Raw genomic sequence first — 26,295 nt, 5'->3', positions numbered from 1 at the left:
CAGGCAAGTCACAGAGAGTCTGTCTGGTTTGTGAAAAAGGCACCGCAACATGCACTGACCAGCATGACAGAGGGCTTGGGAGGTCTAACTAGCACTCATGCAATGCTTTGAAGATGCAAAGTGCTGTAAGCGGAAAGTGCTATTGTCTGTAGGTTTCTATTCAGATTAGTTTAAGAAAGGGCTCCTGGAAGAAATGCATCCCACCCCTTCATCAGTCCTCTATATACCATTCACATGGGGCATAGGAGTAGTACTTACTGTGGGCAGAAGGACTCTAATTCCTCGCAGAGGCACTGAATGTACACGCTGCCTGTCTCTCTGTATCTGTAGCACACAAAGTCTTCCACTGTGGCCATGCTAATGAGGATATCAGCCCAGTCGGGAATGGAAGACATGGGGAAAGCATCTGTCTCCAGCTCTCGAGAAGAATCTTCTTCCACTGGGATATTTTTCTGCCCTGTCCTGCCTTGGCAGGCTTGAATCAAGAAGAGTTTGGGTTTGCCAGCGAGAGAGAAGCACTTGGATCCCGTGAAGCAGGAGACGAGATCTGTGATGGATACAGAATTCCAGTCTGTCCCATGTACTTTTCCTTTTTCACCGTGTGAGAGCAAGCAGCAAATGAAACAGTCCATGTTGCTATGATCCATGTTGCTATAGTCTTGGATTTTCTCACGGATTTCCTTTGCTTCTAGGTTTTGGTGCTCAATTGTCTCAAACTGAAGCCTCTCAAAGACCCGTTTCAGAGCCGCTGGGACAGAAAGGGAGAGGGAGAGTCAACACTCATTTAACACAGAAGCAGAGGATGGGGCAGAAGATGAAATAGTAGGGAGTGTACTGGAGAACAAGGGTATGTCTACACTACCCTGCTAGTTCGAACTAGCGGGGTAATGTATGCATACCGAACTTGCTAATGAAGCCCGGGATTTGAATTTCCCGGGCTTCATTAGCATAAAACCGGCGCCGCCATTTTTAAAAGCCGGCTAGTGCGAACCCCATGCCGCGCGGCTACACGCGGCACGGGCTAGATAGTTCAAACTACGTAGCCATTCCGAACTATCTGTACCACGAGGAGTACAGATAGTTCGGAATGGCTACGTAGTTCGAACTATCTAGCCTGTGCCGCGTGTAGCCGCGTGGCACGGGGTTCGCATTAGCCGGCTTTTAAAAATGGCGGCGCCGGCTTTATGCTAATGAAGCCCGGGAAATTCAAATCCCGGGCTTCATTAGCAAGTTCGGTATGCATACATTACCCCGCTAGTTCGAACTAGCGGGGTAGTGTAGACATACCCCAAGAGACATGGTCAGGCAGTTTGGAATAAGCCCATCTTATTGCACTGTACAGTCAGTCCTCTTGGAGCAAAATGATATTGCCCTAGCAAGATATTCACAACTCTCCCTTTCCTGCTGTTACAATGCTGTCCTCCCAGAAAAAAACCAAAACACATTTTACTTCCTTAGCAATTATTCATTATACATGAAGGGTACGTCTACACTACAGGATAAGGTCAAATTAAGCTATGCAATTTCAAATACATTAATTGCATAGCTGAAGTCGAAGTACCTTAACTCAAATTTTGGTGCTGTCTGCACTGAAGGAAGTCAAAGTGAGAACACTCTCCTTTCAACTTCCCTTACTCCTCATGGAAGCAGGACTACTGGCATTGACTGGAACACCCCTCAGTTCGAATTAGCGTGTCTTCACTAGACCTGCTAATTCAAACCCTGGAAGAGTGACAGTAGCAGCTTCCATCTTCCTCTGTAGTGTAAACATACCCTAGAGGAGCTTGGTTTGTTTAAGCATCTTTCACCAACTTCATGCTGCAGAGATCTGAGATTCTACTTATGAATAGCTCTTGATAAAACAAGATGATGATGTACTTCTTTAAGGCTGGATTCTGTTACTTTTCTAATAGTTTCATAGTCTGAGAATAGTCCTGTTGAAATTAAGCCGAATCTGGCTTCTAAGAGAGGCAAGGACTTATATTGTTTTCCCCAGTGCCTTTTACTTTGCTTTGTAATGGGCAAGAAGAGTTGCTGCTGGAAAGGGTTCAGAGTTAAAATCCAGTCCTATATGTATTTATATGACACCACAGTAAGGAGGAGGGATGTGTGGATTCAGATAGACACAGAGTTATTGAAGAAAGAGGGGCTCAGAGGCAAACGCCAAAATGGAACACTCATTGGATTCATTTGAGCATTGCCACAACCAGATGTGTTTATCTATCAGACACTTTTTAACTTGCAGTGCGGTCTCCTAAGGAGGTTAAGTATCGGGTAATCGACTAATTGAATAGTCAATGCATTTTGCATCAACTATTCGATTAGCTGGTAGGGTGCCTCCACCTTTGAAGTGTAGCAACAGCCCTAGGGTTGAAACACCACGTATAGCACAACGCCAGGCTCCCCGCAACATTTCAAAGTGGAAGAGCCGCACAAAGCCCATGGTCCCCTGGGGAGTCCCCAGCTGATCCCAGGCTCCACATAGCTTTGCAAAGCAGCAGTGCCATGTGGAGCCTGGGGTCTGGCCCCAGGCTTCAAGAGATGCTGCCGCTTTGAAGTACACCGTTTTCTCCCCCCCTTCCCCCATAGAGGCAGCAAGGGGGGGGGGGGAGCGACTAGTCGACAATCTCGTCGACTATCTGAAAAGCATTTGCTTATCAGATAGTCGACCAGTCCTTCATATCCCTACTCCTTACATCCTCCTGTTGCAGACTGTAGGGTGAGTGAGTGCAGAATCGCGAGCATAAGGAATTTACGGCAGTTCTAAGAACAGGACTATTAAAAACCAAAAAAGTGATAAAGAGAAGTCATCAAGCAGAAAGACAACACAGCAGAAAAAGCACACACATATATACACTATTACTCACATATACTCTATAAGCATTAGTGTGTATCCAGAACAGAAAGACTTTCCTTCTTTAAACTACATTTTTTGCATATTCTGCCCAAGAGGGTAAAAATAAATCTGTCCGCTATAAACAGACCCATTTGAATAGTAGAACTGACCAGGAGACTAAGAGCAGTGTTTTTCTACAGCAAGAGAACTAATCTGAGTCAGCTCTCAGGTTATCAAACCCTCACCCGACAGCTTCTGTTGTTAGCGCAGTGCAGGGAGCTGAGGTCATCCACAGCTGGGGAGTATCATGTTGACCTCATCTAGCAACTACAAGGTAAAAACTACCTGTTCCTTATCTCCATCAGAGTTTCACAGGGAAAGGGCTAACCCTGGTTAATTACCAAGCTGTAATAAGACCGCCCCTTTCTGCAGTAAAGAGACAGTATAAACACTGTAGATTCCTATATTTCCAGCTTTTCTGGTACTATAATGGCCGACACGTCTGTCAGACCAGCCATGGAGGGAAGGGAGCTGGATGAAATTGGTCTGGTGAAAGTATCGAGTGATCACACCCATTCTACAAAGAAGGGTAGATTAAACGGTTCCCTCAGTCCGAGGCAAAGTACAAACTAGAAATCCCCATCATCCCCAGCAGTTCAACAAGCAAAATATTTACCAGCATCTTTGTCTGTGCCCATCCTGGTTTCATCAGGATTTTTAAATACAGCGTTGTTCAGTATCACACAATAGCCATGAGGACGATTGTCCATCCTGTAGGAGTTCTCAGGCTAGAGAGAGGTACAGAGCATAATGACAAGGTTGCAAAAGCAGCAGCAACGTGGATTTTAAGGTACCCAGAAGAGAAATGTGACTAAGTATAACTGCCCACAGGCGGATTTGAACCTGAGACCTCTGAAGCAGAGTACAAGGGCCTCTACCCTCTGAGCTAAAAACCAGCTGGCTCCCAGTCCCTGCTGTAGAGGTCTCTTGATCTTAACGGTTGCTGTGGTCTAGGTACCACTTGCATTGCTCAGTAATCACACTAGGTGTATAGGTTACATAAGCACAGCCTGTTACCCTGCCCTACCTAAGCCGCACACACATTCATTTTACAAATCACCCTGTCAAAAGGAGGCGTGTCGCCTATAAGGTTAACCTGCTTGCTTGCCTTTGCCCCTATGTCCTATAAGGGGATGATCCACTTTGCTAGTTGGCCTGTTTTCAGAGCCTGAGCTTGTTTTCTATGCTAGTTTCTAAGCTGTGTCCTTAGTCTATTTGTCCGTTTGATTTTAAACTTGAAATTAAAACGGTCAGTTAAGTAAAAGTAAGTTAGCTTTAACAGCTCTTAGCTTTAACTTCTCCGACACTCTGCATCTCCCACTCAGGAACAGAAAAACTTGGATCTGAACTCTCTTGGCATGCCAGAGGAAGCTGGTCCTTTGTCTCTTACCATCAAGTTATCAAGGATGGGTGAGAACATATTAATTAAACGCTTTTTAGAATGCAATACCTTTAGAATACTAGCACTGCATTCGTAACCCTGCTTTATTTTACCATGTAATTACTGTTTGACTTCTGTTCTCATTTACCTCAATAAAAAAGTTTTAAGACTATATTTGTCTCCGTGTGAGCATCCTGTTACAGCCCCTGAGAGTCTTTTGCATATTCTGTGTAGCCAGATTCTGGGACAAGAACCTTCTTAACTTTTGAGCAGATGGCTCAGCGCGGACTGCTACAACCCGTATTGTCCAAATTGAGAACGTTCATCTCTTACATCAGGCAACAGAAGTGGCAATTGCTGGGGTGATGGGGAGAGAGGGGGGGTGTGAATCTGGCCTGCAAGGAGATGAAGGGAGTGGGGAAATAAGGACCCTCTTTCCTTCTCCTTGCACACTCTCTCCATCCCTCCCGCTATGGCAGGATTATTGGTCTGGAGCAGAGAGACAGGAAGCAGGTGTTTGCTCCTCAGCCAACGTTCCACCTCTCCCCGGAGCACGTGCTGAGAGTTACTTCCAACTCCTGTTCCCACCTGCCTTTGCTTGTGGGGCTCATTGGTTCTCACCCATTGACTCAGCATGGTGGAAGGGAGGAATGTGATTAACAGTGACTGCCAGAAAATCCTCTGGCTTCAGGTGTCTTGGTGAGTCATGTCCCACCCCCACGTTGTTTCCTTCTAGTAATCCTAATGGGACTTTGACCTGCAGACAATACAGCAAAGGGCAGGGTTTATTTCTGCCTGCTGGCTGAAGCCTCCATTGGGCCTCACCCACAACTGTACCAAGTTATCCGAATGGCATTTATGAACCTGACGGTCAGGGGCAGAACAGCAATTTAAGGTAAACATCAGGGATTTCTCACCTTGGGCACGGACATTGGTTCCTTTGCTCCCCATTCACCTGGACCCAGAAATGGCCCTGTTTGCAGGCAAGGGACTTTCTGATGCATATGACCTACAAGAGGCATGAGAGGGCGTTCAGAGTCAAAAGAGTTGACTGTACAAGGAATGGCATCCAAACGATGTAAAGGAGCAGGGTGGGGACTAGTTTCTGTTGGGCACATGTCACTGTGAGGCTCTCTAGACCAGTGGTTCCCAACCTTTTTCATATCGTACACCAGCAAACCCATTTACAAACTTTCGGTGGACTGGTAAATTTTATTTGCATATTCATTATACAAATAACGAATATGCAAATATTCACATAAAATGTGACTGATCCACAAAAAGCCCCAGCTCCGAGAGCCCCCCAGTGTGAGCTCTCCACCCAGGATGGCCCGGTGCCCCCCAGTGTTGGTCCCCCAACTCTTGGAGACCCCCACCCCTTAGAGCTGCTCAGTACTAGCCCTACCCCCAGAGTCCCCAGTGCTTACCCTGTCCCCCTCACTAAGTCCTGCTGCCCAGGTCATAGCTGCTCTAAGGCTGCTGTGCGGAGCTCTGTGCAGCCCCCCTGCCCGGTGCTGGTTGGCTGAGAGTCCACGCCTCTCTCAATAGCCAAGCACAAAGGGAAGTGGTGGAATCTCCATCCCTAGAGGTGTTTAAGTCTTGGCTTGACAAAGCCCTGGCTGGGTTGATTTAGTTGGGATTGGTCCTGCCTAGAGCAGGGGGCTGGACTTGATGACCTCCCGAGGTCTCTTCCAGCTCTGTGGTTCTATGACTGAGGCGTAGGCCTTGTCTCCACTACATGGTAAATCGACTCTGCAGCAATCGATTTATCACATTTGCTTAGATGCGATAAATTGATCTCTGAGCACTCTCCTGTTGATTCCCATACTCCATCAGGATGAGAAGAGTAGGCGGAGTCGACAGGAGAGCATCAGCTGTCAACCCTTACCTCATGGAAGATACCACGGTAAGGACGTCAACTTCAGTTCTGCTATTTGTGTAACTGAAGTTGTGTATCTTAGATGGATAGGCCTCAGTGCAATAGATGCTTCAAGAAGAAAAGGTGGGTATCTGCCCACAGAGTGATAATCTGCTCCTATCTGGTCCTCTCTCAAATGCAAAGAAAGATATATTGTGCACTATGCTGAAAAGAGCTACAGTAATATCCCACAGCAGAAGTGGGACAGCAGCACGTGTCAAAAAAGACTAATGTAACTTTGCTGGATGCCAGAGACCAAAGACACACACTGCTGGCTGCCCACAGTTAAAACAGTTAATTCATATTCCCACCCCCCACCCCACCGAATATAAAAGGAGAGAGTTCCTCCCATTTAGACAAGAATCACAGAGTAGGATGCAGATGTGGTTTGCCATTTCCTCCAAAGCTCTGGGGGGCGAAATAAGAAAAATTGGTATTTGGGGAAGGAGGCCCTGTGGACCTGATTTTGCAATGGGCTATGTATAGATGTAAAGCTCCCCTCTGCATGATCCTGTGGGATTTTGGCCTGCATGCTGTTAGCTGGGGAAAGAAGGGGTGGAATCAAAAGAGAACTCTGGATGAGGAGAGAACATAGAGAAATGGAGCTAGATAGAGGATGAACAGTCTGACCCCACCAGTATTCCTAATGCCCAACCTCTTATCAGCTAACTTGTCACTTCCCCGAGCATTCAGTGTAGGCAGAAGGATCTTAAAGGGGATCGCTCAGAGAGGGTGTTCCATGCGTAAGAAGAGGCTCTGAGATAATTAAGTCAGAGGTTGATAAATGGGTGGGCACAGAAATATAGTTAAGCCTTCAGGAGACTCTGGAGGTTCACATTCAATTCCCTGCTCTGCAACAAAGTGCTTTTGTGACCATGGGCAAGTCACTTTGCCCCTTTAACTCAGTTCCACACATCTGAGGTAGGGACAATGGTACTTCAAAACCTCATGGGGGCTCAGACGCTAAAATAATGGGGACAATATTAGATGGATTTACCAGCTGGAACAGAGTGTTTGATCATTTCCAACTCTTGAAACATGTGACCCACTCATATTTTCATCTTCATTTGCCATTTAGATAATGTCAATCGCCATAGCACCTCTGGGCCTGACACTGTTCAACATCAGGCTTGTTTTAGGTGTACTTAGTTTGTGATAATTAGTCTGATTTTTAACCATATTAATTAAGAGGCTGAGTCTCCATGGCACTGCACAGGCTTCACAATCTAGATGGGAAACAATGAAGGTAACAAACATCTTCACGCCTATGCAGGGACCGGACTCTTGGCTTCATTTAAGTCGGTCATCAAGTCTATGCTCTAGTTAATAGAGGCATTGATTTGGGGATAGTCTTAAGGCCTGTGTCATACAGGAGTCCAGACCTGATCAAAAGAACCTCATCTGGTTTTATAATTTATTAATCTCTTTCAGTAGCAGTAACAAAACACTAGGGCTGTCGATTCATTGCAGTTAGCTCATGCGATTAACTAAAAAAATTAGTCTCAGAGGAGCAGCCTGTAGCTGCAAAAATAATGAGGAGTCCGGTGGCAGCTTAGAGACTATTAGGGCATAAGCTTTAGTGGGTAAAACCCACTTCATCAGATGAATTGGAGTGGAAGTTACAAAAGCAGTGGGATATATAAGGAAGAAGTTGCTTGTGTTAATGAAGCTAATCAAGTCAGGGTGGAAGTGAGTCATTCATAGCATTTGGTGTGGGGATGTGAATATCCAGAGAGGGGAAATTGCCTTTGTCATGCGTTAAGCAGTTGAGATTCTAAGCTGATAGTGTTGAATTTGCAAATGAATTCCAGTTCAAAAACCGGTTAGAAAAGGAGACAGCTGAAGTTCTTTTGTAGAAGGATGGCTACTTTTAAATCTTGTATTGAATGTTTAGGGAGGTTAAAATGATCCCCGACAGGTTGCTGTGTGTTACCATTCCTGATGTCTGATTTGTGTCCATTTATCCTTTGGCACAGAGGCTGTCCGGTTTGGCCAGTGTACAGGGCAGAGGGACACTGCTGGCATTTGATGACATAAATCACGTTAGTGCAGAGGTGGGCAATAATTTTTGGTTGGGGGGGCCACTCCAAGATTTTGGTAAGTGGCCAAGGGCCACATTTTTCTGTGGAGGGGGGTACAGGGTCTAGGTTGGAGATTGGGTGCAGAAGGGCGCACAGGGTAAGGGACTGGGGTTCAGGAGACGGTGTGGATTCTGAGAGGGTGTTGGGGCGAAGGAGGGGGTTGTGACCTGGGTCAGGGGATTGGGATATAGGATCAAGGAGGGAGTGTGGGTGCAGGAGAGGATTCTATCCGGCAGGAGGGGTGGAGGAGGGGATACAGGGTCTGGAGGGAGTTGTCACCTGGGGCAGTGGGTACAGAGGGTTTGGATGGTGATCTGGGGGAGGGAGTTGGGATGCAGGAGGGGTTGGGGTGCCAGAGGCAGGTGCTGGCTGGGAGGTGCTTACCTGCTGCAGCCCCAGCCCGCTTGAAAAATACAAGCTGCTCCCTCCATATGGCTCTCAACTCCAGCTGCCCCGGTCTCCCAGGCCAATCTTGCAGTGCCTATTGGCTGGCTGTTTCCAGCCAATAGGAGCTGAGAGATTGGCTGAGGTCAGTTCTTATTGGCAGTTGTTTCTGGCCAATAGGAGCTGTAGCCTGTAGCTGCAAAAATAATGAGGAGTCCGGTGGCAGCTTAGAGACTATTAGGGCATAAGCTTTAGTGGGTAAAACCCACTTCATCAGATGAATTGGAGTGGAAGTTACAAAAGCAGTGGGATATATAAGGAAGAAGTTGCTTGTGTTAATGAAGCTAATCAAGTCAGGGTGGAAGTGAGTCATTCATAGCATTTGGTGTGGGGATGTGAATATCCAGAGAGGGGAAATTGCCTTTGTCATGCGTTAAGCAGTTGAGATTCTAAGCTGATAGTGTTGAATTTGCAAATGAATTCCAGTTCAAAAACCGGTTAGAAAAGGAGACAGCTGAAGTTCTTTTGTAGAAGGATGGCTACTTTTAAATCTTGTATTGAATGTTTAGGGAGGTTAAAATGATCCCCGACAGGTTGCTGTGTGTTACCATTCCTGATGTCTGATTTGTGTCCATTTATCCTTTGGCACAGAGGCTGTCCGGTTTGGCCAGTGTACAGGGCAGAGGGACACTGCTGGCATTTGATGACATAAATCACGTTAGTGCAGAGGTGGGCAATAATTTTTGGTTGGGGGGGCCACTCCAAGATTTTGGTAAGTGGCCAAGGGCCACATTTTTCTGTGGAGGGGGGTACAGGGTCTAGGTTGGAGATTGGGTGCAGAAGGGCGCACAGGGTAAGGGACTGGGGTTCAGGAGACGGTGTGGATTCTGAGAGGGTGTTGGGGCGAAGGAGGGGGTTGTGACCTGGGTCAGGGGATTGGGATATAGGATCAAGGAGGGAGTGTGGGTGCAGGAGAGGATTCTATCCGGCAGGAGGGGTGGAGGAGGGGATACAGGGTCTGGAGGGAGTTGTCACCTGGGGCAGTGGGTACAGAGGGTTTGGATGGTGATCTGGGGGAGGGAGTTGGGATGCAGGAGGGGTTGGGGTGCCAGAGGCAGGTGCTGGCTGGGAGGTGCTTACCTGCTGCAGCCCCAGCCCGCTTGAAAAATACAAGCTGCTCCCTCCATATGGCTCTCAACTCCAGCTGCCCCGGTCTCCCAGGCCAATCTTGCAGTGCCTATTGGCTGGCTGTTTCCAGCCAATAGGAGCTGAGAGATTGGCTGAGGTCAGTTCTTATTGGCAGTTGTTTCTGGCCAATAGGAGCTGATGATTGGGCTGGGGACAGGGAGATCACACGAAGCCTCCCCCTTCCTGCAGAGCAGAGAAATACAGGGTGTGACGGCACGTTGGGGGTTCCCCGTCTCCTGCACCCCGAAATGGCACAAACAGACTGTACCAGCCAGTGGAATTGAGGGTGGTTTATTGCTCCTCCAGCACAGCGCAGCACAGATGTAATCTGGTTACAGGAACTGGGCTAGGATGCCTCAGGCCCCCTTGAGATGGGGGAGACTGGGCCCCTAAACTCCAGCTCCTCTCCCTAGGCTGTCTCATCCATCCTCACAGACAGCCACCAACCAACTAACCCACTTCCAGCCCTGCCCCCCCAGCCAGGGCCGCATTCACCTTCCTTTGTTCCTCTCCATGGGGGGTGTCTGGCCACTGGTTTAACAAGTTTGGCCTTACCTCTGCCTAGTGAGGTTTTCCCTGCTGGGTCTTGCTCCAGACAGCAGGGGTCACCACAGCCCAGCAAGTACCCCCACTACGTCACAGTTCTCCCCCCTCCGAGAGCGAACTGAGCAGGGTCACTCCGCTCGTGACCTGGGGAAGTTCGGGCCCCTCGCTACGGGACAGCGCGTCGGCGATGATGTTGGCGCTCCCCTTGACGTGGATCACTTCCATGTCGTAGTCCTGCAGGAGCAGGCTCCACCGCAGCAGCTTGGCGTTCGTCCCTTTCATCTGGTGTAGCCAGGTCAGGGGGCAGTGGTCGGTGAACACCGTGAAACGCCGGCCAAACAGGTACGGTTGCAGCTTTTGCAGGGCCCACACCATGGCCAGGCATTCCCTCTCTACGGTCGCATAGCTCCGCTCCCGGGGCAGCAGCTTCCTGCTCAGGTACACGATGGGGTGACGTTCCCCTTTCTCGTCCGCCTGCATCAGCACCGCCCCCAGCCCAGTGTCCGAGGCGTCAGTAAACACGATAAAGGGCTTGTCGAAGTCTGGGTTTACCAACACTGGAGCCTTGGCCAGGGCTCCCTTCAGTGCACAGAGAGCCCTCTGGCACTGCTCCGTCCAGACCACCCTGTCGGGCCTCCCCTTCCTGCACAGCTCTGTGATCGGGGCAGCGATGGAGCTGAAGTTGGGCACAAACCTCCGGTAGTACCCCGCCATCCCAATGAAAGCCTGGACCTGCTTCTTGGTCTGGGGCACAGGCCAGTCCCGGATGGCCTCCACTTTGGCCGGCTCTGGCTTCAAGCAGCCGCTCCTCACCTTATGGCCCAGGTAGGACACTTCGGCCATTCCAACCTTGCACTTCCCAGCCTTTACGGTCAGCCCAGCCTCCCTCAGCCGATCCAGTACCTGTCTGACCTGGGCCACGTGGTCCTCCCAGGACTGGCTGAAGACGCAGATGTCATCGATGTACGCTAGGGCACAGTTCTCCATTCCCCGCAGCAGCTGGTCCACCAGGCGCTGGAAGGTGGCCGGCGCCCCTTTGAGGCCAAAGGGTAGGACCAGGAACTCATAGAGCCCCAGTGGCGTGATGAAAGCCGATTTCAGTCTGGCCTCCTGGTCTAGCGGCACCTGCCAGTAGCCCTTGGTTAGGTCCAGGGTGGTGAGATAGCGAGCTCCCCCCAGCTTGTCCAGGAGCTCGTCGGGCCTTGGCATCGGGTAGGCGTCGGACACCGTGATGGCGTTGAGCTTCCGGTAGTCCACGCAGAACCGGATCGACCCGTCCTTCTTGGGAACCAGCACCACGGGAGAGGCCCAGGGGCTGGAGGACGGCTGGATCACCCCCAGGGCCAACATGTCCTGGACCTCTCTCTCCAGGTCCTGGGCTGTTTTCCCTGTGACCCTGAATGGGGAGCAGTGCACCGGGGGGTGAGTGCCCGTCTGCACCCGGTGGACAGCCAGGTTGGTGAGACCCGGCTTGTTGGAGAACAGCTGCTGGTGGGAGCGCAGCACCTCCCGGATCTCGGCCTGCTGGGCCGGGGTGAGCTGGTCCGAGAGGGAAATTGACTCCAGCGAAGAGTCCTCTCCGGTCCCAGGGAACAGGCCCACCAGGGGATCCTCCCCCTGCTCCTCCCAGGGCTTACACACGGCCAGCACCAAGTTCTCCCTGTCCCAGTACGGCTTCATCATGTTAACATGATATACCCGCTGGCCGCGCGTCCGGCCCGTCAGCTCCACCACGTAGTTCACCTCGTTCAGCTGCTTAACCACCTTGAAGGGGCCGTCCCAGGCGGCTTGCAGCTTGTTCTTCCGCACGGGGATCAGGACCATCACCTGGTCCCCGGTAGCGTAGGCGCGGGCCCGTGCATTGCGGTCGTACCAGACCTTCTGCTTCCTCTGGGCCCTGCTCAGGTTCTCTCTGGCCAGGCCCATGAGCTCGGCAAGTCTTTCCCGGAATGTCAGGACGTATTCCACGACCGGCTCACCCTCCGGGGAGACCTTCCCCTCCCACTCGTCTTTCAATAAGTCCAGGGGGCCCCTCACTCGCCTCCCATATAACAGCTCGAACGGCGAGAACCCCGTGGACTCCTGGGGCACTTCCCTGTACGCAAACAGCAGGTGGGGTAGGTACTTGTCCCAGTCCTGCGGGTGTTTGTGCATAAAGGTCCGTAGCATCTGCTTCAGAGTCCCATTGAACCTCTCCACCAACCCGTTGGTCTGGGGGTGATACGCCGAGGCCCAGGTGTGTTGCACCCCACTCTTCTCCCACAAGCACCGGAGCAGGGCCGACATGAAGTTGGATCCCTGGTCCGTGAGAACCTCCTGGGGAAACCCCACCCTGCTGAAAATGGTCAGCAGTGCGTCTGCCACCGTGTCTGCCTCGATGGAGGGCAGGGCCACGGCCTCGGGGTAGCGGGTGGCGAAGTCCACCACCACCAGGATGTATTTCTTCTCTGTCCGGGTCGCTCTGTTGAAGGGCCCCACAATATCCATCGCCACCTTCTGGAAAGGCTCCTCTATGATGGGCAGGGGTCTCAATGCAGCTTTCTTCCTTTCTTGGGCCTTCCCCACTCGTTGGCAGGAGTCGCAGGACCGGCAGTACCGCTGGACAGCTGCAAACATCCCCGGCCAATAGAAGTTTTGGAGCAGCCTCAGCCGCGTGCGCCGGATCCCCTGGTGTCCCGAGAACGGGATGTCATGGGCCAGGTGTAGCAGCTTGCGGCGATACCTTTGGGGAACCACCAGCTGCCGCTGGAGCCCCCACTTGCCTACCGTCCCGGGGGAAAGCCATTCCCGGTACAGAAATCCCCTCTCCCACTGGAACTTCTCCTGGCAATCTCCTCCTAGGGGTTGAGCGGCACCCAGGTCAGCCCGGTCCCTCAGGGCCTGCAAGGAGGGATCCGCTCGCACCTCCGCCTGGAATTCAGCGGCTGGGGCTGGGACAGGGCCGTGGTTCCCCCCACTGCCTAGGTCCAACTCTAGGTCTACTGGGACGGGGCCCTGGGCCCCCTGTTGGGGAACCTCCTCGAGTTCCGGGCCGCAAGCCCCTCGCTTGCTCTGGCTACGGGTGGTGACCAGCGTCCTGTGGGGTCCGTCTGGCCACTCCTCTAGGTCACCCCTCATTAGCACGTCGGTGGGCAAGTGCGGGTGCACCCCCACTTCCTTGGGGCCCTCCTTGGCCTCCCATTTCAGATGCACCCTGGCTACGGGTACCTTAAAGGGGGTGCCGCCTATGCCCCTCAGTGTCAGCTGAGTGTCGGGTAGCATACGGTCTGGGGTCACTATATCGGGCCGGGCCAGCGTCACCTCCGCCCCCGTGTCCCAGAAACCCGTCACCTTCCTGCCATCCACCTCCAGGGGTACGAGGCAGTCCCTCCGTAGGGGCCGCCCCGCCCCCACCCGGTGCACGGATAAATCTGTCTCCCGAGGGTCAGACCTCCCAGGGGAGGTGCACTGAGCATCCTTCCCCCCTCCCCGAGCGGAGGTTTGCCGGCCAGCCCCTGCCACTGGGGCAGCCGGCCCTTCCTCCCGCCCCAGCCAGTTAACCCTGGAACGTCCCAGGTCATGGGACCTGTTCTTGCGCCTGGTGCATTGAGCCCTCTTGTGGCCCCGTTGCCCACAGCGATGGCAAGTTAGGTTCTGTGGGCCCATTCGGGTCGGCTCTGCCCGGGCCCTGGCTGGTTTTCTGGGGTATCGATGACTGGTCCTGGTCCCTGGGGCTCGCCTCGGAGGTGTCTCTCTCCGTTGCTCCGCCGAGAACCGGTCTCTGCGCGATTCTCTTTCTCTCCGGGACTCCCGTTCACCCCCGGACCGGCTCTCCATGAACTCATCCGCCAGTCTCCCGGCCTCCTGGGGGTTCTCTGGTCTCCGGTCCTTGAGCCACAGCCTCAGTTTGGGTGGGCACGCTTCATAGAACTGCTCCATCATGACCAGCTTGAGCAGCTCCTCTGCGGTCTGGGCTCCGACTCCTGAGACCCACTTGCGGCAGTATTGCGCCAGGCGGGAGGCCAGATCCACATAGGTCTCCCGTGGCCCTTTCTGTACCCCCCGGAACTTCTTCCTGTACATCTCGGGGGTCAGCCCGAACTTGTGCAGCAGGGCCTCCTTGACTCGGTTGTAATCCCCTGGCTGTAGGTCCTCCAGCTGACTGAGCACTCCGGCCGCCTCCTGGTTCAGTGCGGGGATGAGCTCCTGCAGCCAGTCAGCTGGGGGGACCTGTTGCAGCCCACAGGCCCTCTCAAAGGAGCTGAGGAACCCGTCTATGTCGCCCACGTCCTTCAATTGGGCCACCGTGAGCCTCTCCAAGCGCCTGGCATCCCCGGGACTCTGGGGCCCATCCACTCTTGGCGCAGCCGGGGTCCCGCAGGTTCTCCGCTCTGCCATGGCCAGCTCATGCTGTCGCTGCCTCTCTTGATCTTGGCGCTCCTTCTCTCGATCCTGGCGGTCCCTCTCTCGATCTTGGCGCTCCTTCTCTCGGTCCTGTACTTCCAATTCCTTCATCCGCAGCTGGATCTCCAGCCGCCGCAGCTCCGCTGGGCTGGCCCCTGCCCTAGATGGGCTACGGCTTGCAGGCCTCCCGGGAGACGCTGTCTCATCTCTCCGGTGGGTTCCAGCGCTCCTCCCCCTCTCTGAGCCTGACACACTCTCAGGTGGGGTCTGGCTGCTTCCCCTGGGGACAAGATCCTGGCCCCGTGGCTGGTCATTCTCTTCCAGCTGGGTAATCAGCTGGGCCTTGGTTGCTTTCCGCACAGGCAAGCCCCTCTCTCTGCACAGCCCCACCAGCTCTGCCTTCAAGAGTCGGGCGTAGGCCATCTGCCCGCTGGTCCCCTTGGTGCAGACTCACCAGTCTAGTGCTGCAGCGCCCCACGATTCCCAGGAACCGCTTCGCTCTGTCTCCAGCACGCCTGACTCCAGGGCTCTTGCTTCTACTGCGCCTTGTCGCTTGCCGCTGGGAGCTTCATCCACGGGGTGCAGTGCATCCCACCCCTGACACCAGTGTGACGGCACGTTGGGGGTTCCCCGTCTCCTGCACCCCGAAATGGCACAAACAGACTGTACCAGCCAGTGGAATTGAGGGTGGTTTATTGCTCCTCCAGCACAGCGCAGCACAGATGTAATCTGGTTACAGGAACTGGGCTAGGATGCCTCAGGCCCCCTTGAGATGGGGGAGACTGGGCCCCTAAACTCCAGCTCCTCTCCCTAGGCTGTCTCATCCATCCTCACAGACAGCCACCAACCAACTAACCCACTTCCAGCCCTGCCCCCCCAGCCAGGGCCGCATTCACCTTCCTTTGTTCCTCTCCATGGGGGGTGTCTGGCCACTGGTTTAACAAGTTTGGCCTTACCTCTGCCTAGTGAGGTTTTCCCTGCTGGGTCTTGCTCCAGACAGCAGGGGTCACCACAGCCCAGCAAGTACCCCCACTACGTCACACAGGGACTGTGTTTTAAACTGTGGCAGCTGCGTGTGCCTGAGGGTCCCGGCAGGGGGGTCCACAGGCCAGATCCTGTGGCTTGGCATGCTGGATCTGGCCCCCAGGACATATTTTGGCCAGCCCTGCATTAGTGGATGTGCAGGAGGATGAACTCATATTGTGGCTTCTGTGGCTAGCTTCTGTGATGACGTTGCTTGTATAGATATGTGGACACAATTGGCAACAGGTTTTGTGGCAGGGATAGGTTCCTAGGCAAGCGTTTCTGAGGTGTGATTAATCAAACTGTTTCACAATAAAATACCAAATTAAGTTTATTCAATATTTTGGATGTTTGTTTACATTTTTAAATAGACTGATTTTTTACAAGACAGAATACACATTGTACAGTGCTCACGTAATATTTTGATTACAAATATTTGCACTGTAAAAATGACAGAAAATTGTATCTTTCGGTTCGCCTCAGACATGTACTGTAGTAAAAACTCTTTAGAGTAAACGTGCAACTTGCAACTGTAGAATTTTTTTTGGTACGTAGCTACGCTCAAAAACAAAACAATGTAATTCCTCCAAAATTCCCCGTGCAACTTGTAGCAGAGACTTGGGGCTTCCCACAAACAGCTGGGGCCCATGGGGCTTGGGGCTCCCCTCCTTGCAGGCTGCAGCGGAGGCAATGGGGCCATACTTAGTCATACAACCATATGCAGCTGTGTAGGGGCATCCAAAAATTTGATGCCCAAAATTTTCAGGTGCCCTATGTAGCTGCGTATTTTGCATATGCCTGGGGATGGCCCTGTATGCAAAACTCCTGATCTGACCTTCAGGTGACATTGTAAACGAGAAGCAAGCAGCATTATCTTCTGCTAATTGTAACCAAACTTGTTTGCCTGAGCGATTGGCTGAGCAAGAAGTCAGACTGAAGGGACTTGTAGGCTCTAGTGCAGTGTTTCCCAATTTTATTTGGCCGAGGAACCCTTTTCAGCTTTTCCGAATTTCAAGGAACTCCTAGGTTTGTCAAGCAAAAAAAAAAAGGGGGGGGGCCCACTAATACATGAAAATCACATTCCTTCCCCAAGACCCCCCCCCCCACACTCCTTCTTTGAGGCCTTTATCCACTCTGTTCCCCTCCTCTCCATCACTTGCTATCCTCAGACCTTATACACGCTCACTAGATTGAGACAGGATGTGTGGGGTGGGAATGAGGGATTTGGGTGTGGGAAGGGGTGAGAAATACAAGCTCTGGGAGGGAATTTAGATGCAGGAGAAGGGGCTGTTGGCTCGGGGAGGGGGCTCTAGGCTGGGGAGTGTTGGGCTCAGGTGGAAGGTTGGGGTGCTGAGCAAGCCAGGGCTTGTGGATGTGAGGGTGCAGGAGTTTGGGCTGGATATGTGAGGGACTCAGGGCAAGAAGGTTGTGAGTATGATGGGCTCAGGACACAGATTTGCCATGTGTGGATGGTGCAGGAGTGTTGTGGCAGAAGACTGAGGATGTGGGGATGCAGGTGTTTGGGGATGTAAGAGGCTCAGGACAGGGGGTTCCAGTGTATGATAGGCTCAGATTTGGGGTCAGGTGGTGCAGGAGTGTTATGATGCTGCAGTGAGATGGGGGTTTGGCCCCAATTGGGGGCTTGTTGGCCTGGCTTCATTTTTAAATAAAATATTATGTCAAACTCAAAAGGTTTTAGCATTGTCTTTATGTATGAGAGGGGTGAGGAACCTGTTTTGAGTCAAAGTCACTGACCCACAGAAAAGTCAGTTGGGGCCACACAAGTGAGATGCAAAAAAAACCCAACAACCCTCCAAAAAACCCCAAGCCTCACTAATGTGGTCCCAAATGTGCTGGTGGGGGTAGGGGACAGAGTGAAAGTGCTGGGGAGAGGGTGCTGCTGGGTGGAAGGATGCTGGCTCAGGTGGCGGGGTACTGGGGCAAGGTGCTGGGGCAGGCAGGTGGCAGGGTGCTGGGGTCAGGGACATGGTCCTGCTGGGCACTAGGGTGACTGGCAGGGTGCTGGGACAAGGAACAGGGTGCAGCTGGGTGCTAGCGTGGGTGGCAGGGTGCTGGGGTCAGGGCCAGAGTGGTGCTAGGGTGGATGGCAGGGCTGCCGAGGACCGGGATAGGGATGGGGTGCAGGATCTGGGAAGGAGGTGGGGCGGCGGAAGGGGTCAAGGTCTGAGTGGTAGGTAGGGTGCAGAAGCAGGCTGGATGTAGGGTGTCTGGCCAGGGGGAGGGAGCAGGAGCAGATTGGGGGTACGGTGTCTGGCTATGAGGGAGGGTGCAAGGACGGGACTTGGGTAGGAGTTGGACCTCCCTGATCTGGCACCCTCTGGACCTGACTGGTCCCAGATGAGGGATTTTTGGACAAGGGGAGGTCATTTCAGGGCTCCTGGCTCCCCTCCCCCCACTAGGCTACTTTGCACCTCCATCCCCTGCAACCCAACTGAGCTGCCCACCCCTGCTGGTTCCCTGCACCTCCCCCAAAACCATCCCCCACAATCCAATGGAGTGCAGCACCAGTTCCCTGCAGCCCCTCACAGCCCAGCTGAGCTGCCCGTCTGCTCCGTATGCCCTCCCCCATCCACCTCAGCCCATCTGAGCCCTGCACTGGTTCCCTGCATGCCTCCCCCACAGCACAGCTGAGCCCCGTTTCCCTGCACCTCCCCCAAGCCCCACAAAACTGCTGAGCCAAGCACCAATTCCCTGCCCTTTCCTCCCCTTGAGTCTAGCCCCAGTTCCCGGCACCTCCCTCCTCCTGCAGCCAAACTGAGCTCTGAGCTCCACACACACACACACCCCGCAGCCCAGCCCAGCTCCCCAGACCTCCCCACTCTGTAACCCAGCTGAGCTCAATTTCCCTGCACCTTCCCCCAAACCATGCAGACATGCTGAGCCAGTACTGATTCCCTGCCCCTCTCCCTCCCTCCCCTTGGCTGTGTCTACACTGGCGCGATCTTGCACCAAAGCGATCGCTCTCATACAAACATTTGCTGCCTGTCTACACTGGCCATGTGCTCTTGCGCAAATACACTGACATTCTCATGTATGAAATCAGGGCTTCTTGTGCAAGAACGATGATGCTCCCGCTCGGTAATAAGCCCTTTTGCGCAACGGTTCTTGCGCAAGAGGCCAGTGTGGACAAGCAACATGAATTTCTTGCGCAAGAAAGCCGTATGGCTAAAATGGCCATCTGCACTTTCTTGGGCAAGAGAGCATCCACACTGCCATAGATGCTCTTGTGCAAAAGCACAGCTCGCACATGGCCGTGTGGACATACTCTTGCACAAGAACTCTTGCACAACTGCCAGTCCTGACTCCTGCCCTTCTCACTGCCCTCAGCTCTCCTGCAACTTGCACCTGTCCACCAGCCCTTCTCTCCCCGCTGTGCCCACTCCTCCAGTAGCCCCACTCTGATCATGTGAGCTACCCCTTCTCATCCCCTCTTCTAACACCTCCCTCTACACACCTGCCCTGCGTCTCTCCTCTGGTGCTGGTCCCTCCCCTGCAGGTGTCTGCTCTTCTGCTTCACCCCCAGAATCCCCTGGCACTTGCACCTTCTCTTTCTCCTGCACCCTCCTGTTGCCTCCTCCTTCCCTCACTGCCCCTGCCCCCTTTGCCCTCTTTTTCCCTGATGCTCACCCCCTCACAACCCTCATGCCCCCGTTCCCCTCTCACATGCCTTGCTCCATCCTGGCCTTCGTCATGCCCACCCCTTCTTTCAAGCCTTCTCCCCACACCTCCCTCTCCCCCCTCTAGCCCCCAATACCCTTACCCTCTCCCCTCCCAGCATCACCCTGTCCCCCTCCCATTGACACCTCCCCTCCTGACTTTTTCCTCATTGTCTGCACTTGGCCCCCTGGCATTTGTCTCTCCTCTGCCCTGTCCCTTTGGTGCCTTCCCCTCTCTTCCCCCTCTCCCCGCCCTCACACAAGCCCCTTCCTCTCCCAGCCCTTCCCCTTCCCCTACCTTCTGCCTTCCACTTTGCAGGGCTGGAGTCTGCGCTCTGTCCCTGGACTCGGAACCCGCAGCTCAGCTGCGTGGCTCAACGCAGCACCCAGCAGTTTTTAAAATCCCGGGCCGTGACATTACGTCATGCCCGGGCGTCTCCCTGCCCACCGGTTTGAGCATGCCGCGTAAGGCAGCAGCAGCTGGCAAGGGGGAGCTCAGTGAAGGTTGCGCACGGTAGGGACAGGACAGGGACGGAGACAGGGCTGGGGGAGAGACGCTCTGGGGCCGGGGTGGGAGGATGCTTGGGGCTGGGGCTGGGGCTGGGGCCCGCTCCAGCTCCAAATATTGGTGGAGCATGGGCACCACGAGCCCATACAACTCACCGCCCCTGCCTCTGCTGGCTAGCCGGCTCTCTCTCTTTCAGAGGGGGCAGGGGAGTGCCAGCTCCTCGCGGAACCCCTCGTTTTGCTTCGCGGAACCCCAGGGTTCCCCAGAGCACCAATTGGGAAACACTGCTCTAGAGTGTTAAATTGTTTTGTTTTTGAATGAAGGGTTTTTTGGTACATAATTCTACATTTACAAGTTCAACTTTCATGCTAAAGAGATTGCACCACAGTACTAATATTAGGTGAAATGAAAAATAGTTTTGTTTTTTGCAGGGCAAGTATTTATAATAAAAATAAATATAAAGTGAGCACCGTGCACTTTGTATTCTGTGTTCTAATTGAAATCAGTATATTTGAAAATGTATTTTATTATTGTTTAACAGTGCGATTAATCACAATTAATTTTTCAAATCGCTTGACAGCCATACAAAATACCTTTGGTGATTGTCAGGCTCTGAAAGGCACATTCCAAGCTTGTGATCAATTCTTCTGGGGCTGAACTTTTAAAAGACAAGAAGAATGAGGGACAAATTCAGCCTAGGCTATCCTAGAGGTCTTTAGTGCAGCAAGACCCCCATCAAGTTAGCTACAACCTAGCCTTCCACAGAAACTACCTTGAAGCTTTAAAGGACAAACAGCCTGGGCAGCAAGTCCTGCTGAAGAAGAGCTCCCTTGAGGTTACATATTTAGATGCTGGAGGAGATTCTTCTTGCCATTAGTGACTGACGAATCTCTTCTCTTCCCCTCCTGCAATGTGTTCCCTTTACACCCTCCTACTGATGGATTAACCCTTTGACAGGTTGGCCATTTCTGTTGCCCACTTGTCTACACTAGAAATACCTGGAAATCTCCCACTGTTGCAATGCCTCTAGAGATAGCAATGGAGAGCGTCTATGCCTGTGGTGTCCAACACACTAGCCACATGTGGCTCTTGGGCTGGTTGTGTGGCGCTAGTTGGCTTGAACAATGTGGAAATTTGTCCAGTTGAGTGTGGTTTGTTGGCTATAGGAGCTACCACAGGCGGGAACATTTTTATAGTCCGAATTAGACGCAGCCACTTTCTGTCCCAGAACCATTATCTGCTCTACAGGAAGGCTCACCTTCCAAACAGGTGAACCCTCACAAGTACCTGATGAGAATGGCTTGGAGAAAGAGTTCAAGTGCTCTGAGGGCCATCCAGGGTGCCACAGAGACACACACATGGCAAAGCCAAATGCAAATAAGAACCCACTATGAAAAAAAATCATCTGTGTATCCTCACTGTCTCCTGGCTGCCAGATGCCTCTCCTGAGCCATTGCCTGAAGGTTAGGCCTGTCAAGCAAACACGCTGAGCTCCAAAGCCCATCAAGAACACAGTAACTGGAAGACAGTAGCTGGAAGTGTCCCAACTTCTGTTTTGAAGCATACGAGCACGGACTTGAGTTAAAATGCCTCCATTCCAAACCTTTCCCTTTTTCTCCTGGCACTAGCTGACGGAGACAGTAGCCTAGCAACCCACCGACATGTAAGTCTACAGACTAGTCTCCCAATGGAAATAAAAGCAGTGCAGATCTTGCTGCTATAGACATTTACAAGCTAGATTGGGAGAAATAATACTATCCAGGCCAATTTTGCAACAGCTGCTAAGGGGGCAGACTACAGCTAATGTCTCCCTCATCACCGCTCCTTGGAGCTCAGTCAAAAAAACACCAGCCTGGTACTGTATTCAAATGGAGAGTTTAAAATCATTACCCTGTGTTGTTAATTCATAGGTATTCATTTTTTGTGCCAGGTCAGGTCTCACTTCCTGTAAAATACTCTTCAGCAGTGTCAGTTTGGTTTCATTCATTATCCCAGCTTTTTCCATTTCTGTAAAGAGCTTCAGTATTGACTGTTTGGAAAAAGAAGTATTATTATGTACGAGTTTCAGGTAGCATGCCAACACAGTAGGCATTTTTCAGACCAAAAGGAAGGCAATATCCCTGATCTGAACAAAGGACAGGCTGAAGACAGATATAGAGAGAAAAATGGGAGAGATAGGGAAAGAATACACCCAATCCGAAGGTGGTAGTGTCAAGGTGTGAATTACCCACCTCATGGAAATATAAATTAAGCTAACAGGGAATTTTAAGACATTGCTTTTCTGCACATATGTACCAAAACAGATTTTATTATACCAGTGCAAAACATGCATGAAGATAAGCTAAACCAGTTTAAGACTAATCCAAATAATTGACCAAAGTAAACTAAACAAGCATACAAAGTGTGGTATAAATCTGATTGCATGCATCTCTTATTCCAGGTTGCGTAAGTTAGATGGAGTTTAAAAAACAACAGAGTCACACTTGATAGAGGTTTTCTATTACATAAATTATTCCAAATGACTCCTCAGATTCCCATAGGGACCATCGCAGATTTGGGGTTTTTAGCGAGTGTTTTAATGCAGAGCACAGAGGCCTTGCCAATGAGCTCAGGACGGGTGCTTATTAATAGTATGTAGCATTGTCATAGCAATTTCTATCCCCAAAGCATTCTACAGACATTAACTATTGAACTGTCACCGCACCACGAGAGGCAACTGAGCAAGTATCATTAGTCCAATGTTACAAATCAGTAACAGGACAGAAAGGTCAAGTGAATTTCCCAGGACCACATGAGTCACTGGCAGAGTGAAGATGACAAGCAGGACTGCTTGACTCCCAAACGCGATGCTTTTTCCTCCAGACCACATCCTCCTCCTGAAAGCAGTGGGCAGAGAAGAGGAGAGGCAGAGGGATGGGGATAAGACAATGAGAATGTGGGAGAGAATGAAATAGTGGAAAGGAGTCATAAAGAAGGGCCATTTCCTAATGGAGTCCATCTCACTTCCTCGGTACCAGAGAATGTTATCACGAGCCATCTCCCCTTCAGGCTGGGATTTACATGCACCTTCTTGTCAGACAAAGTTAAGGGCTGGCTTCCCTGGAGACCCTGCAGCAGCACTCCTGTAAGCTCTCTGCATAGCCACTCTAAGCCAACAGGAGCTCTCTTCTGTCAGCTTAATTCCTCCAGCCCCTGCAAGTGGTAGCAGCCTACACCTCAGAGGGAGAAGCCGTCCTACCGACTTACGCGCCAGTGTGGACACTACTGAGTTGGTAAATCAGGTTGCTCAGGGGGATGACTAATTCACACCTGTGAGCAGCATAATTTATGTCACCTTAAGCGGTAGCTCAGCCAGAGGGTCCCAACCAGCTCTGCGCAAAGAACCACCACAATCAAGTACTCTTACAGCATTGTCCTGAAGCTTCTTCTTCGGCAACTCCTTTTGCAGCAGGAATCTGACACTGGCAACTTCTTCACTGGTTATTTCTTCTGAGATCTGGTAAAGTAGTTGCCTGACAAAAAGGGAATGTGAAAGGAAGCAAGTTAATCAAAATGGGAATTACCTAAAAGCGGTCAGGCATCTCTACCAGGGAGGGGTTTGCTTCCTCCTTATCACTGCTATGTACAACATCTTTGAAAGCTAAGGCTGTGAGCAACATCAGCGGACCCATCAGAGCCATCCACAACGAAAACAGTTACTCTCAGAAGCACCCCGGGGCTTCCAGGAAGAACCCAGAACACAGCACACGTAGGCATCCAAATAATCAAGTTAAGGCGCTGCCATTCTTTGGGCTAAAACCTGCCTCACTCCTCTCTGGTTCTAATTCAATACTGTGAGAGAATTTCCAGGAGAAAAAAAATCTTCTTAGAGGCTGGGTGCCTTTAAGGAAAATGGGAAATGTCACTTCTGTTGGAATAGTATTGAGGACGTAATCAACAGCATCAGAGCACAGAGCTGAATACCCGTCCATAAGAGTGCCAGGCATACAAGGCCAGCTTGCAAAGTATAAACTTCTCCTGGGATTTGCATGTGTGGGAGATAAAGTGGAAGACAACTGAGGCAGGAGACAAGAATGAACTTGGACATATCAGGACCCTTTATCTGGGCCTCTTACGCCCTAGAGGCCCTGTGCTATCATACTGCTTACCTATATGGAGAAACTTTTGCCTTGTCTGGATTTTGAAGCTCCTTCTCCATTTCATCTCTGTTGCAGTCCAGTTTTTCAGCCAAGAGGTCTATGCGGTTCACTCTGAACAGCAGCTCCTTCAAGAAAGACAGATCATCTTCTTTTATCAGTCCTCCCTTCTGGAGATTTAGGAAGAAATCCTTGGCATTCTGAATGTCTTCCTGACTCTTCTGTGGGATGTGCTCCAGACTCAGAAACTTCAGGGCCATCAGGTTTTCCAAGTCCAAAGCCTCGCTGATGGAGAAGAGAAGCCTGTATATATCGGTGTTCATTTTATGGCTGAGAGACAAAGTGAGAGGATGATGGAACAATGTGACTGACGGGTCAGCGCAGCGACAAAGGCGATACGTCGTGTGAACTGCCCTGTAATACGTGGATCCTGCTACAGCAGTGGTCACCAATCTTTTTAAGCACAAAATCACTTTTTGAATTTAAGTCAATCCAGGATTTACCTCAAACCCAAATACCCTGGCTCCTCCTCCTTCCCTGCCCCTTCTCCGAGGATCTGCCCAACACCGGCCAATGGGAGCTGCAAGGATTGTGCTGGGGGCAGCAGACGAGCCCCCACCCCTAAGGGGCACATGGCACAGACATACACTGGATGCTTTGAGTAGCGTGTGGGGCCATAGCAGGCAAGGAGCCTGCCTGAGGGTCCCACCGGGCTGCTGGCCAGGAGCTGGCTACTCCAGTAAATGCCCCCTGATCAGAACCTGCACCTGGCATACCACCGCTCCTAGGGTTGCCAAATGTCTGAAAGAAAAATACTGAACCCCCCCCCCCCAAAAAAAAACACCAGGGAAAAAATTTGTTGAAGGAAAAAAAAGGGGGGGGGGAGACACCAAAGTTGTTGAGGAGAAAAACACCCCCCCCCCGAGAACCTGAATCACTGCTAGCAGTTACCAGGTAATCATTAAAAAACAACAACAACCCTGAACATGCTTCATTGGGGGGGCAGCAATGGGGCTGGCCGGCAGAGATGGGGGGGCAACAGGAAGCAGGGCTGGTCTGGGGGGGGGGGTGTCGGGTGGAACAGGGCTGGCCATGGGATATCGGGGGAGGGGGTACCGGCTGGAAGGGGGCGGAGCTGGCTGGGAGTAAGGGGGGGCGGGAAGCACAGCTGGGGGGAATCAGGGGCGGTGAGGGTGGCTGGGAGGAAAGGGGAGCGGGAAGGAGAGCTAGCGGAGGGTGCAGCAGCGCTGGCCAGGAGGAAGGGGGGGCGGGAAACAAAGCTGGCGGGGCCAGGGAGAGGTGCAGCGGCACTGGCCGGGGGAGACAAGGAAGAGGAACGGGCTGGCGGGAAGCAAAGCTGGAGGGCTGGGGGACGGCAGGGGGTCTGGCCGAGTATTTTCCGCACATGTCCGGTATTTTATGATTTTTTTTTAACGGACACAGCGCGCAAATACCGGACTGTCTGGTAGAATACCAGACACCTGGCAACCCTACCCCTCCCTCACCGCAGCTTCCTGCCCCAGGTCTAAATCCAAACCCTCTGTACCCCCCTCAAGCCTTTCCCTGGTCATAACTCCCTCCCAGACCCTGCACCCCATCCCCCACCCCAATCCCCTGCCCTAGGCTCAACCCCCTCCTTCACCCAAACTCCCCCTCACACCTCACATCCCCTCCCGCACTCCAGTGCCGTACCCTAACCTCACATCCCCTCCCGCACTCCAGTGCCGTACCCTAACCTCCCACCCCCTCCCGCACCCCAGTGCCGTACCCTAACCTCCCACCCCCTCCCGCACTCCAGTGCCGTACCCTAACCTCACACCCCCTCTTATCCCATACCCTAGCCTCACACCCCCTCCTGCACTCCAATCCCATGCCCTAAACTCCATCACAGACTCCATGGCTGCGTCTAGATTGCATTGCTGTGTCGGGATACTGGAAGTATACCAAAATAGTAACGCCGTATCCAAGGAATGCATCCGCTATTTCAGAAAAATTTTCGAAATAGAAGATGCACTCTTTCACCATCCCTGTAAACCTTGTCCTACAAGGAATAAGGGATGGCTCAAAAGAGCACTTTATTTAGAAATTTGGCACCGTGTAGATGCACCAAATTTCGAAATAGCCACAAATTGCATATCTTTTTTTGATTGTACAGTGCAGTCTAGATGTATCTC

The 26,295-nt window shown here is 52.1% G+C and overlaps 1 protein-coding gene across 2 annotated transcripts in view; it reads right to left on the bottom strand.

The window, feature by feature from the left end:
- Positions 1-26,295, bottom strand: part of LOC102447455 (caspase-8-like) — a 44,629-nt gene that overhangs the window by 5,068 nt on the left and 13,266 nt on the right. Inside the window, exons 2-7 of one of the 2 annotated variants that reach the window (XM_075933875.1) lie at positions 24,134-24,451; positions 23,320-23,497; positions 21,876-22,014; positions 5,195-5,286; positions 3,513-3,624; positions 259-748 (exon numbers count right to left, since the gene is read on the bottom strand). In XM_075933875.1, coding sequence (XP_075789990.1) covers positions 259-748; positions 3,513-3,624; positions 5,195-5,286; positions 21,876-22,014; positions 23,320-23,497; positions 24,134-24,444 — 1,322 coding nt within the window. In that variant the 5' untranslated portion in view covers positions 24,445-24,451. The remainder of the gene's footprint in view (positions 1-258; positions 749-3,512; positions 3,625-5,194; positions 5,287-21,875; positions 22,015-23,319; positions 23,498-24,133; positions 24,452-26,295) is intronic. The other variant, XM_075933876.1, reaches the window with a different exon arrangement.

Source organism: Pelodiscus sinensis, chromosome 7, assembly GCF_049634645.1.
Source record: "Pelodiscus sinensis isolate JC-2024 chromosome 7, ASM4963464v1, whole genome shotgun sequence".
Taxonomy (NCBI): Eukaryota; Metazoa; Chordata; order Testudines; family Trionychidae; genus Pelodiscus; species Pelodiscus sinensis.
The sequence above is the reverse complement of the archived record's forward strand: the minus strand, read 5'-3'. Positions and strand labels throughout refer to the sequence as shown.